We start from the raw sequence: 14510 nt of genomic DNA, 5'->3' as shown, positions 1-14510 counted from the left end.
CAGGGCATAAAGGATTTAAAAATAATGGAAATAGGTGGGAAAAGAAAAATCTATATAAATTATTGGAAAAAACAAAAGGAAGGGGGAAGAAACAGAAAGGAATTGGGAATGGAGGAGGGAGTTCAAGATCTAAAGTTGTTGAATTCAATATTCAGTCCGGAAGGCTGTAAAGTGCCTATTCGGAAGATGAGGTGCTGTTCCTCCAGTTTGCGTTGGGCTTCACTGGAACAATGCAGCAATCCTCTACATTGGAGAGACCAAACGTAAACTGGGCGACCACTTTGCAGAACACCTGCGGTCTGTCCGCAAGAATGACCCAAACCTCCCTGTCGCTTGCCATTTTAACACTCCACCCTGCTCTCTTGCCCACATGTCCTTGGCTTGCTGCATTGTTCCAGTGAAGCACAACGCAAACTGGAGGAACAACACCTCATCTTCCGACTAGGCACTTTACAGCCTTCCGGACTGAATATTGAGTTCAACAACTTTAGATCTTGAACTCCCTCCTCCATCCCCACCCCCTTTCTGTTTCTTCCCCCTTCCTTTTGTTTTTTTCCAATAATTTATATAGATTTTTCTTTTCCCACCTATTTCCATTATTTTTAAATCTTTTATGCCCTGCTAGTCTTTCCACCCCACCCCCACTAGAGCTGTACCTTGAGTGCCCTACCATCCATTCTTAATTAGCACATTTGTTTGGATATCACCACCTTCAACACCTGTGTTCTTTTGTCTGTGACATCATTTGATGATCTGCTCCTATCACTGCTTGCTTGTCCCTACAACCACACCCCCCCCCCACTTCTACCCCCCCCCCCCCCCCCCCACCCACCCACCTTAAACCAGCTTATATTTCACCCCTCTCCTTATATTCACTCAGTTCTGCTGAAGGGTCATGAGGACTCAAAACGTCAACTCTTTTCTTCTCCGCTGATGCTGCCGGACCTGCTGAGTTTTTCCAAGTAATTTTGTTTTTGTTAATGTGAAAGGAACCTCATTTCGAATTTGTATGGTGAAAATGCTTTGCCGGGTGACTGCTTAAAGTCTATAGGTTGCTGTTGCCTTAATAGAAATTAGTTTGGGAATTTGTTAACGTTATGATAGTAGTAATTTGTAGCCGTGTGTACATGTTTAGCCTGTGTAAATTAATAAATGTCTCATGTAGTTTGATATAGAATCTCTTGAGAACTGGTGGTCTGATTCCTGAATTTAGAGCTGCTTCTCAAACATACTGCTTAAAAATATAGGTTATGACAGTTGTTTAAAATTTCCTTCTGGGATTCTTAAATAACTTGGCTTTACCAACTGCTGTGTCATAACAAGGACAAGCTGCCACAAATGGCAATGAGGTAATAACTAGATAATTTGCTTTTTGTTACATTGAAGGATAAATATTGGCCAGACAACTGGGACAAACCCCTCTGCCCTTTGAATCGCACCATAAAAATTTGTATGCCCACCTGAGAGGGAAGACAAGGTCATGGTTTAATGTCTCATCCGAAAGACAGCACCTTCAGCAGTTGTAGCACTCCCTTGGTTCTTTAAAAGCTGTTTGTCGAAATTATGGCTTCCATTCCCAGTTGGGGCAGACGCACACAGGCAACTCTGCCAGCGTTGTCAGGAGACGCATGAAGAAGAAGGAAAATCATACAACCGCTGAAGATTACAACACAGAATGAGGTCATTCAGCCCATCATGTCTGCGTCAATTCTTTGAAAGGACCAGTTGCTCCCACTTCACTGCTCTTTACCTAGACATTATTTTGCTTTGATGATCTTCTGGCAGCAGGGGACAAATTTGGAAAGGAGAACAGGGAATGCGTGATACCTTGCAGCTATGTACCTGAATTGAGTGCAATAGGTGTGCAGTTCCTGCATTCTCCCCGCTTCCTTTCTTAGCTTGACCCTGTTAAAGGGAGTGGACTAAGTTCTTGACCCTTTCAGGGAGCTTATTGGGCTAAAGAGCATTCTTCTGTGCGATACCAATTTTGCTTGTATTGCAGCCTGTCTGTGACTTGATAATTGTTCATATTTTGTTGTCATCCTTGGCAAAGACAGCCGTGGATCTCCAATCTTGCTAGCATGACCCATCCTTGGAAATGAAAGCCAATTATTGAGCTGATGAGGAGGGATAATGGGCAGAATTTGACTCATGATGCCCCACAGGGATTTCTGTTGGGGGCCACAACTATTCACTATTTATTAATGACTTAGATGATGCGAGAGAGAGCGATAAGCTTGCCGATGATGGAAAGGCGGCATTGTAAGCAGTGTAGTAATTTTTTTATTCATTCATTCAAGGGATTTAGGCATCTTTGACTAGGCCAGCATTTATTGCCCATCCCCAATTGCCCTAGAGAAGGTGGTGGTGAGCTGGTTTTTAAACCGCTGCAGTCTCTGCGGTGTAGCTACACCCATGGTGCTGTTAGGGAGGGAGTTCCATGATTTTGACCCAGCAACAGTGAAGGAACAGTGATATATTTCCAAGTCAGGGTGGTGATTGGCCTGCAGGGGAACTTCCAGGTGGTGATGTTCCCATGTATCTATTGCCCTTCTCTTTCTGGGTGACGGGGGTCACAAGTTTGGCAGGTACTTTTGAAAGAGCCTTAGTGAGTTTCTACAGTACACCTTGCAGATGATACACACTGCTGCTACTGTGTGTCGGTGCTGGAGGAAGTGAATGTTTGTGGATGTGGTGCCAATTAAGCGGGCTGCTTTATCCTGGATGGTATTGAGCTTCTTGAGAGTTGTTAGAGCTGCACTCATCCAGGCAAGTGGAGAGTGTTCCATCATACCCCTGACTTGTGCCTTGTAGATGGTGGACAGGCTTTGGGGAGTCAGGAGGTGAGTTACTCACCGCAGGCTTCCTGGACTTTGACCTGCTCTTGTAGCCACAGTATTTCTATGATTAGTTCAGTTTCTGGTCAATGGTAACCCCCCAGGATGATGTTAATGGGGGATTCAGGGATGGTAATGCCATTAAATGTCAAGGGGTGATGGCTAGATTCTCTCTTCTTGGAGATGGTCATTTTCTGGCACTTGTGTGGTGCGCATGTTGCTTGCTATTTGTCAGCTCAAGTCTGGATATTATCCAGATCTTGCTGCATTTGGACATGGACTGCTTCAGTATCTTGAGGAATTGCTTGGAGGGGAACTTGCAGGTGGTGGTTTTGCAGGCGGTGGTCTTCCCATGCATCTGCTGTCCTTGCCCTTCTTGATGATAGAGGTCGTGGTGCTGTTGAAGGATCCTTGGGGAGTTGCTTCAGCGCATCTTATTTATGGTACACTGTGTGTGCGTGGGTGGTGGAGAAAGTGAATGTTGAAGTTGATGCTTGGGATGCCAATCAGATAGGCTGCTTTGTCCTGGATGGTGTTGAAGGTCTCGAGTGTTATTGGAGCTACACTTGTCCAGGTAAGTGGAGAGTATCCCATGTGGAGAGGATCCCATCACACTCTTGTGCCTAATAGATGGTGGACAGGCTTTGGGGAGTCAGGAGGCAAGTCACTTGCAATAGAATTTGCAGCCTCTAACCTACTCTTGCAGCCACTGTTTATATGGCTGGTCCAGTTCAGTTTCTGGTCAGTGGTAACCCCAGGATGTTGATGGTGGGTGATTCAGCGATGGTGATGTCGTTGGATGTCATGGGGAATAGTTAGCTTGTCTGTTGTTGTTGATCATTGCCTGGCACTTGTGGGATGCAAATGTTAAATAATGAGAAGAGATTATACAAACAAGAGTTGCATTCCCTGGAATTTAGGAACACATGAAAGAAGAGCTGGAGGTTGAAGGGTGATTTGATTGAAGGTTTTAAGATGTTATGTGGAACTGATAGGGCTAGGTTGAAATTAGCTATTTCTGCTGGTTAGAAAGTCTAGGTCGTAGAAACATAGAAACTAGGAGCAGGAGTAGGTCATTCGACCCTTCGAGCCTGCTCTGCCATTCATTATGATCATGGCTGACCATCCAACTCAATAGCCTGCTCCTGCTTTCTCCCCATACCCTTTGATCCTTTTCACCCCAAGAGCTATACCTAACTCCTTCTCGAAAGCATACAACGTTTTGGTCTCAACTACTTTCTGCGGTAATGAATTCCACAGGCTCACCACTCTGGGTGAAGAAGTTTCTCCTCATCTCAGTCCTAAATGGTCTACCCCATATCCTCAGACTGTGACCCCTGGTTCTGGACTCCCCCACCATCAGGAACATCCTTCCTGGATCTACCCTGCCTAGTCCTGTTATAATTTTATAGGTTTCTATGAGATCCCCCCTCATTCTTTTGAACTCCAGTGAATATAATCCTAATCAACTCAATCTCTCCTCATATGTCAGTCCTGCCATCCCAGGAATCAGTCAGGTAAACCTTCCCTGCACTCCCTCTTTAGCAAGTACATCCTTCCTCAGATAAGGAGACCAAAACTGCACACAATATTCCAGGTGTGGTCTCACCAAGGCCCTGTACAATTGCAGCAAGATATCCCTGTTCCTGTACTCAAATCCTCTTGCTATGAAGGCCAACATACCATTTGCCTTCTTTGCCGCCTGCTGCACCTGCATGCTTACCTTCAGTGACTGGCATACAAGGACAACCAGGTCTCGTTGCACCTTCCCCTCTCTCAATTTATAGCCATTCAGATAATAATCTGCCTTCCTGTTTTTACTACCAAAATGGATAACCTCACATTTATCCACATTATACTGCATCTGCCATGCATTTGTCCACTCACTCAGCTTGTCCAAATCACACTGAAGCATCTCTGCATCCTCCTCACAGCTCACCCTCTCACCCAGCTTTGTGTCATCCGCAAATTTGGAGATATTACATTTAATTCCCTCATCTAAATCATTAATATATATTTTGAATAACCGGGGTCCCAGCACCGATCCCTGCGGTACCCCACTAGTCACCGCCTGCCATTTGGAAAAAGACCCGTTTATTCTTATTCTTTGTTTCCTGTCTGCCACCCAGTTTTCTATCCATTTCAATGCACTACCCCCAATTCCATGCGCTTTAATTTTTCATGACAAGTGAACATAGTCTAAAAGTTTAGTTATTTCAAGAGTGAAATTCGGAAACACTTTCTTCTGAAATCGGCAGTTGATGCTAGGTCAGTTATTAAATTTAAATCTCAGATAATGTTTTGTTGATCAAAGGTATTACTGCATATGGAACAAAGGAGTTAGATCACAGCTCGGCCATGGCCACATTGAATGGTGGAACATGTTTGAGGGGTTAAATTGCTTATCTTGTCTGCTTTTGGACTTGGCAACTGTTTTCCACCCACGGTCGTTGACAGGGCCCTCAACCGTGTCCGGCCCATCTCCCGCGCATCCGCCCTCATGCCTTCTCCTCCCTCCCAGAAACATGATAGGGTCCCCCTTGTCTCACTTATCACCCCACCAGCCTCCGCATTCAAAGGATCATCCTCTGCCATTTCCGCCAACTCCAGCATGATGCCACCACCAAACACATCTTCCCTTCACCCCCCCTTATCGGCATTCCGTAGGGATCGCTCCCTCCGGGACACCCTGGTCCACTCCTCCATCACCCCCTACTCCTCCACCCCCTCCTATGGCACCACCCCATGCCCACGCAAAAGATGCAACACCTGCCCCTTCAATTCCTCTCTCCTCACCGTCCAAGGACCCAAACACTCCTTTCAAGTGAAGCAGCATTTCACTTGCATTTCCCCCAACTTAGTCTACTGCATTCGTTGCTCCCAATGTGGTCTCCTCTACATTGGAGAGACCAAACGTAAACTGGGCGACCGCTTTGCAGAACACCTGCGGTCTGTCCGCAAGAATGACCCAAACCTCTCTGTCTCTTGCCATTTTAACACTCCACCCTGCTCTCTTGCCCACATGTCTGTCCTTGGCTTGCTGCATTGTTCCAGTGAAGCCCAACGCAAACTGGAGGAACAACACCTCATCTTCCGACTAGGGACTTTACAGCCTTCCGGACTTAATATTGAATTCAACAACTTTAGGTCGTGAGCTCCCTCCCCCATCCCCACCCCCTTTCTGTTTCCCCCTTCCTTTTTTTCCAATAAATTATAAAGATTTTCCTTTTCCCACCTATTTCCATTATTTAAAAAAAACCCCCACTAGAGCTATACCTTGAGTGCCCTACCATCCATTCTTAATTAGCACATTCGTTTAGATAATATCACCAACTTTAATTTTAACACCTATGTGTTCTATTGTACTATTGTCGTTGACATCTTTTGATGATCTGCTTCTATCACTGCTTGTTTGTCCCTACAGCCACCCCCCCCCCCCGCCCCCCCCCCCCCCAAACCCCCCTCTCTCTCTATCTCTCCGCCCCCCACACACACACCTTAAACCAGCTTATATTTCAACTCTTTCTTGGACTCGAACTCAAGTTCTGTCGAAGGGTCATGAGGACTCGAAACGTCAACTCTTTTCTTCTCCGCCGATGCTGCCAGACCTGCTGAGTTTTTCCAGGTAATTCTGTTTTTGTTTTGGCAACTGTTGTCTGTTGCAGACCAAGCAGTGGGAGAGGGCAGTAGTGTGCTCATCAGAAAGGATTCAGGATCCCTGCACTCGGACACCTGGAAGGAGGAAGCACCTAAACTAAAACACTGTCACCTTACATGGGACTCTGGAAAAAGTGGCTTTTAATCTTTTGATTGATTTTTTTTTTTCTTTCTGACTACAAATCAACTTTATTCAGGACTAGGATTACAATTGCTGAGAGTTGATTGTTGCAGCAGGTCCTTCTTTTTCATCTGTTTTTTTTCTTCTTCCTCCATACAGTGCAACCAACGGGATGACAACCATGTCCCACGAATATTTGAAGGCAAGTTATGTGTTAGACCTGGAGGCAGTGAAAGCAGGTGCTACCAGCCTCCCGCACCTCAACAAAGCATTAGTGACGTCCTGCAAGAGACTGAACAGGTGGGCTTTGTCTAATGGCAGCCAATGAGGCTCTCGACTTTTCATTCATTGAACTCATTAAAAAGTATAAAATTCTTTAACAATTTGACCAAGTAGATGCTGAGAGACTAGTTTCCCCTGCCTATGGAGTCTAGTACTAGAGGCCGTAGCCTTGGAAAAAGGGGTCTGCCATCTAGGACTGAGACCAGAAGAAATTCCTTCACTTGGAGTGTTGTGAATTTTTGGAATTCTCTCTGCCAGAGGACAGTGGATGCCTAATTGCAGCACATACTCAATACTGCGATTGATAGATTTTTGGATGCTGAGGGAATCAATGGATATGGGGATAGGGCAGGGAAGTGAAGTGGATGTAGAAATTCAGCCTGTGATATTTAATGGTGGGGAAGGCTGGAGGGACCATCTGGCACCATCAATCTTATGAAGCCTGGTTCCAGAGGTAAAATGCCAGAGTTGGCACGGTGGCATCTTTCACCGAAAGCTATTTGACTTCTGTTTCAGGATCCAGAAACGGAGGTTCAGTTTCATCAGTGCTGTTGAACTCTCAAATTCTTACCCTGTAACTCAAAATCCTGCAGCAAGCCCCAAACTGCAGCTAGCTGAGGCGTGTATTCCCTTGCCAGTTGCTGCAGCCCCTTCTCACATCTGGGCAGTTGGTTTGAATGGATTGGCCGCAGGATGTGCATGAATTGGGAAGACTAGGACACTAGAGAGAAGATGAAGGTTTGTTTATTGTGCTGTATCTGGAACTGACTTTCCTTGCTGAAGCATTGGTTAAAGAACAGTACACTGCACTTTTACATTAAAAGAGCATGAAGAAATAAGAGTGCCAGATAGTTTGCCGGCTCTCATTGACTGGATTGCATTTCAATGGATTGATTGCATTTAAGGATGGCTACTTCAGTGAGGTACTAGATGGTACTTTGAGGAATGTTGAGACAGAAGTCCCTTTCTGAGCCATGAGGTTATTCTTCCATTTAGTTAGATTATAACCCTTCAGGATAAACACAAGAATGCCAAATTTCAAACAATCACAACAAGTTATATTGTACAAGTAACATGCGTTTATGCACAGGGACCCGTTCTCTGCAAATGAAGGAATATGCTCAAGCCTTGTGCCTTTTTAGAATTACTGGAAAGCTTGTGAAGCCTTTAGTTCCCCATGCCTTGTCCAATCAGAGTCGATTTGTCAACCTGTTGGTACCCTGCAAGTTTCTCCTGTATGAAAATTGTGGTGACTGAAATTTAGCATTCTTTTTTCCTGATGAGTGCAAGACAAGCTTTAGCAGTACTTCTCTCTCATCAGCAATATTGAAGCCCTGTACGACGAAGTTACTGTTGATAGATTATAATTGATCTGTACCTCCACTCATAAAGCATATGAACTAGGAGCAGGATTAGGCCACTTGTCCCCTCGAGCCTGTTCTGCCGTTCAATAATCTGATCTGAATGTAACCTCAACCCCAGACTCCCGCTTACGGCTGATAATCTTTCACCCCCTTGTTAATCAAGAATCTTTATTGCTCTGCCTTAAAAATATATTCAAAGACTCTGCTTCACTGCTTTTTGAGGAAGAGTTCCAAAGATCCTCAACCCTCAGAAAAAATTTCTCCTCCTCTATGTCTTAAATGAATGACCCCTTATTTTTAAACAGTGATCCCTAGTTCTATATTCTCCCACAAGATGAAACATCCTTTCTACACCCACCTTGTCAAGACCCCTCAGAATCTTAAAGGTCTCAATTAAGTCGCCTCTTATTCTTTTAAACTCCGTTAAGGCAACAGCGAAACACACAGATTTTAAAAGACCCAGGCAAAGTAACACACAGTGCCCTGAGCAGTCAAATTCAAAGTAAGTTTTTCTCAGCTTCAGTTCGTTGTAGACAGCAGCTTGAGGCCTAGATGCTGGAGGCTTTTCACACTTGTATTAGACCTTAGAATGCCTTCCCTTACACACAGCCTTCTCTCTTTTATACATATTTTCCCCCCTGAATGCAAATTCCCATTGTTTCACTATGCCTTTGATAGATTTTTATTATTAGAGAGGTAAAAAGCCCAAAGTACCAATTTGCCCAGTAACCTTTGGAAAAAATAAACAGTTTCTTAACTTCTCCTGGCTAGGTGAAACACTTCACCCCTTCGTTTGAATTCAGTGTAGTCTGGTTTATTTAAAAATGCGAATGTTCCCTTTACACCCTGCATTCCAAAACTTCCCCCATGTTTACCTACTGAACATTTCAAACCCAGTTTATCTCCTGATACATCAAAGTCTTCAGACCAGCTGTCTTTAATTAAATTAACACACAGACACACACACCAGTATCACTCTACTTCACAAATTCCAAAAACATTATGAAAATTATTATATGTTCCTGACTGTAGCCAATCTTCTATCCATACCAATATGTCAACCCCTACACCATGAGCTTTTATTTTAATTTTTTAAAATTCATTCACGGAATGTGTGCTTTGTTGGCTGGGCCAGCATTTATTGCCCATCCCTAGTTGCCCTTGAGCAGGTAGTGGTGAGCTGCCTTCTTGAACCCTTGCCTCCACTATTCAGTTTAAAACCCTCTCTACTTCCCTAGATATGTGGCTCGCGAGGACACTAACCCCAGCACAATTCAGGTACAGGTAGCCCCAACGATACAGATCCCACTTGCCTAATACTGGTGCCAGTGCCCCACAAACCAGAACCCACTTCTCCCACACCAGTCTTTGAGCCACGCATTAATTTCTCTAATGTTGTTTGTCCTGTGCCAATTTGCACGTGGTTCAGGTAATAATCCAGAAATTATTACCTTTTGAGGTTCTGCTTAATTTGATGCCTAGCTCGACATATTGACTATGCAGAGCCTCCTTCCTCATTCTGCCTATGTCGTTTGTACCTACGTGGACCATGACCACTGGATCCTCCCCCTCCCATTGCAAGTTCCTCTCCAGCCCTGAGCACATGTCTCAAACCTTGGGACCAGGCAAGCAACAAAGCAGTCTGGACTCTCGCTCTTTGTTACAGAGAACAGTATCACTGCCCCTCACTATACTGTCCCCTACTACCACTCCATTCCTTTTTGCTCCCCCCACTTGGATGGCTTCCTGTACCACAGTGCCATGGTTAGTTTGCTCATCCTTCACCCCCTTCTCTCATCCGAACAAGCTGAGAACCTCAAACCTATTGGACAATTGCAGAGGCTCACACTCCTGTGCTGCTGCTGCCTGGGATCACTTACCTGCCTCACTTGCAGCCACACCCTCCTGTCCCTGGCCACTGACCAAATCAGAAGACTCTATCCTAAGTGGTGTGACTGCCTCTTGGTATAAAGCATCCAGGTAACTTTCCCCCTCCCTGATGTGTCAGAGTCTGCAGCTCAATGACTTTGAGCGGAAGTTCCTCAAACCGCAAATACTTAGTGCAGTCGTGTTTGCCTTGGATCACAATGTTATCCAGGAGCTCCCACGTGCAACAGCCTTGGAACGTCACCTGTGTTTTAAATAATTACTTAATTATATTAATCATTTACTTATATTGCTCTCTTATATAATTTATTAACTTTACCACCAATTTGTGTACTGTTTTAAACCTGAGGGATAGAATAGAACTTAAACACTTAGCAGATACTCACCAAGCAGCTATCTCCTTTCCCTGTAATAGAGCAAGAGCCAATTTCTATGGGGTGAGAAAGATAGAAAAAGGAAATGAACACGTCCTTTACCAAACTCCCCTCTCACTAAACTCCAAGTCTTCACTCAGTTAGCTCAGCTGCACTTGGTTTGCCAAGGCTGCCTATTGTTTGATACTTTTGCATAAAGAATTTGCATTTATACAGGTCCTTTCCTGACCTTTGGATCTCCCAAAGCCAGTGAAGTACTTTGATGTTCAGTTAATCTAGGAAACATGGTGATCAGTTTGCCCAAAGTAAAATCCTACACAGTAACAACTTGCATTTGTATAGCACTTCTAATGTGGATAATTGTCCCAAGCACCTGAGATGAAATAATCTTGTTGTGAAGCTGGCTGACTGATAAATATTGGCCAGAACACCAGGGAGAACTCCCCTGTTGCTCTTGGAATAGTGCAGTTGGATCTTTTGCATCCATCTGAGGAGAATATAGGAGCATTAAACCATTCAGCTCCTTGAACCTTTTCCACCATTCGGATAAATCATAGGTGATATTATCTTAGCTTCATTTACCTGTCTTGGTTCTGTAAACCTTCATACATTTACCAAACAAAAGTTGAACAATCGTGGTGTTGAAATTTTCAATTGACACCCCCCCAGCCGCGATAGATTTTCTGGGGAGAGTGTTACTGATTTCCATTACTGCTTGTTCTGTACTCCTCCCATCAGAAGAGTTTTTTCACACTATCTACCCTAACAACTGCATGAATCAATTTTTTCATTCATTCACGGCATGTGGGCATCAATGGCAAGGACACCTTTTATTGGCCATCCTTAATTGCCTTTAAGCTGTGTAGGATTTTACTATGAGCTGCCCTGTTAAGGTCCTGGAATCTGTGGAGTGCAGATCATGGCAATTTCGATACAGTGGAGTGGTATGCTACAACATTCCAGAGCCAACCACATTGACGTGACTTTAGAGTCACCTGTAGGCCAGACCAAGTAAGGACATCGGATTTACTTCCGGAGGAGACATTAGTGAGCAAGATGGATTTTTATGATAATTGGGTAGTTTCGTTAATCACCATTCCTGATAATAGCTTTTCTTAGTGCAGTTATATTTGATTAATTAGCTGGTGGGATTTGAACTAATGCCTCTGGACCATTTGTTCAGGCCTCTGGAATGCCAGTCCAATAAGATAACCACTATGATACCCTTAAACATCTGTTAGATTACCCCTTAATCATTTTCACTGAGGGGTGCAATGGCATAGTGATATTGTCGTTGAACTAATAATCTGGAGAAAAAACAAAAATAGCTGGAAAAACTCAGCAGGCCTGACAGCATCTGCAGAGGAATACAGTTAACATTTCAAATCGTATGACTCTTCATCAGAACTAAGGAAAAATAGAAATGAGATGAAATATAAGCTGGTTGAGGGGAGTGGGACAATGAAGAGTGCAGGAGGGCATGCCAGGAGCAGCACCAGGCATACCTAAAAATGGGGTGTCAACCTAGTGATACTATAACTCAGGACTACTTGCGTGCCAAACAGCATAAGCAGCAAGTGATGTAGCTATGCAACCCCACAACCAGTGGATCAGATCTAAGCTCTGCAGTCCTGCCACATCCAGTCGTGAATGATGGTGGACAGTTAAAGAACTCAACGGAGGAGGAGGCTCCACAAATATCACCATCCTCAATGATGGGGGAGCCTAGCACATTAGTGCAAAAGATAAGGCTGAAACATTTGCTACAATCTTCAGCCAGAAGTGCCGAGTGGATGATCCATCTCAGCCTCCGGAGGTCCCCAGCATCACAGATGCCAGTCTTTAGCCAAAACAAAAACAGAATTACCTGGAAAAACTCAGCAGGTCTGGCAGCATTGGCGGAGAAGAAAAGAGTTGATGTTTCGAGTCCTCATGACTCTTCAACAGAACTAGGTGAATCCAAAGAAGGGGTGAAATATAAGCTGGTTTAAGGTGTGTGTGTAGGGGGGTGTTGGGTTGGGGGGAGAGAAGTTGAAGGGGAATGGTGTGTGGTTGTAGGGACAAGCAAGCAGTGATAGAAGCAGATCAGATCATAAGATCAGAAGTGGGAATGTTCACCATTCGCAACTTCTCAGATACTGAAGCAGTCCATGTCCAAATGCAGCAAGACCAGGACAATACCCAAGCTTGGGCTGACAAGCGACAAGTAACATTCGCACCACACAAATGTCAGGCAATAACCATCTCCAACAAGAGAGAACCCAACCAATGCCCCTTGATGTTCAATGGCGTCACCATCACTGAATCCCCCATTATCAACATCCTGGGACCATTGACCAGAAACTGAACTAGCCATTTAAATACTGTGGCTACAAGAGCAAGTCAGAGGCTAGGATTCATGCGACGAGGAACTCACTTCCTGGATCCCCAAAGCCTGTCCACCATCTACAAGGCGCAGGTCAGAAGTGTGATGGAATCCTCTCCACTTACCTGGATGAGTGCAGCCCCCACAACACTCAAGAAGCTTGACACTGCCCAGGACAAAGCAGCCAGCGTGATTGGCACCCCATCCACAAACATTCATTCCCTCCACCACCGACGCACAGTAGCAGCTGTGTGTACCATCTACAAGTGGTACTGTAGGAATTCACCAAGGCTCCTTCAACAGCACCTTTCAAACCCATGACCACTACCATCTAGCAGGACAAGGGTAGCAGACACATGGGAACACCACGACTTGGATGTTCCCCTCCAAGCCACTCACCATCCTGACTTGGAAATATATCGCCATTCCTACACTGTTGCTGGGTCAAAATCCTGGAACTCCCTCCCTAAAAGCACTGTGGGTGTACCCTACACCACATGGACTCCAGAGGTTCAAGAAGATAGCTCACCACCACCACCTCAAGGGCAACTAGAGATGGGCAATAAATGCTGGCCCAGCCAGCAAATCCCACATCCCGTGAATGAATTAAAAAAAAAACTCAGAATACAAGCTTAGTTTGTGCAATCCCGATTTAACCCTTATAGGCCCAGTGTCATCCTGGTGAATTTGTGCTGCATTCTCTCTGAGGCCAGTATATGTTTCCTGAGGTGGGCTGTCCAGAGCTGAACATGGCAGATAAGGCCTTGATTTAACATCTCACCTTCAGAAAAGGAGCAAGGAACGTGGTGGGAAGGGATAAAATGCTGCAGTTGAGGCAGTTGGGAGCAATTTATGTTGCAGTTTCCTGAGCTCAACTGATATTGAAAGTCTGGTGCGAGCCAATTAAAACGCCACTTCCGGCCTCAACATCAATTAATTAATTAAGATGCTCATAGCTCAACATAATAGTTAACTTTGGAAAAGAAAAGTGGCAAGTGAAGGATTGATCTGCTTCCCAAGACTCTTGGTGCAGGCAGCTTTTCCCTTTGCTGCTCCACAGTGGTCTGCTGTGTGAAGTCTTAAACCACTCGGGTGAGGTGCAGAGAAAAGCCCAGTGTTCCTGGTTTCAGCCACAGTCCAAAGAGAGGAAATGATTCATGTGTTATTGCAGCTGCAGGCAGGTCACGAGGAATACGAACACAGAGCTACGCTTCATACAAACCGAACACCTCTTAAAATCCTTGTGATTCTTGGCTCAGAAGGAACTGTGAGCTGGTATCATGCCCCCTGTCCAACATCCTCTTTACACAAGCTACCTTCAATTTCAAACCCCCTACCCCACCCAATTTTTTTTTTCAGTGGGTTCAGGAAGCAAGCAGCCCAGTATACATATAATTGCACAGAGGCTACAACACAGAAACAAGCCATTTGGTCCACCTGATCTGTATGGTGTACATGCTTCACACAAACCTCCTCTCACCCCTTTTCATCTCATCCTAACAGCATATCCTTCCATTTCTTCCTCCCTCGTGTTTTTCCAGCTTCTCTTCCCCTTAAAATGTGATTTGTGAAGTGATTAATTTTGGTCGGAAGAGCGTGGAGAGACAATATAAAATAAAGGGT

At 44.7% G+C, this 14510-nt stretch overlaps 1 protein-coding gene across 1 annotated transcript in view; it reads left to right on the top strand.

The window, feature by feature from the left end:
* Window positions 1-14510, top strand: part of inppl1a (inositol polyphosphate phosphatase-like 1a) — a 209712-nt gene that overhangs the window by 115769 nt on the left and 79433 nt on the right. The window contains exon 5 of the mRNA XM_041198873.1: window positions 6775-6915. Coding sequence (XP_041054807.1) covers window positions 6775-6915 — 141 coding nt within the window. The remainder of the gene's footprint in view (window positions 1-6774; window positions 6916-14510) is intronic.

The sequence above is a fragment of the Carcharodon carcharias genome, chromosome 11 (genome assembly GCF_017639515.1).
Source record: "Carcharodon carcharias isolate sCarCar2 chromosome 11, sCarCar2.pri, whole genome shotgun sequence".
Lineage (NCBI taxonomy): Eukaryota > Metazoa > Chordata > Chondrichthyes > Lamniformes > Lamnidae > Carcharodon > Carcharodon carcharias.
The sequence above is the reverse complement of the archived record's forward strand: the minus strand, read 5'-3'. Positions and strand labels throughout refer to the sequence as shown.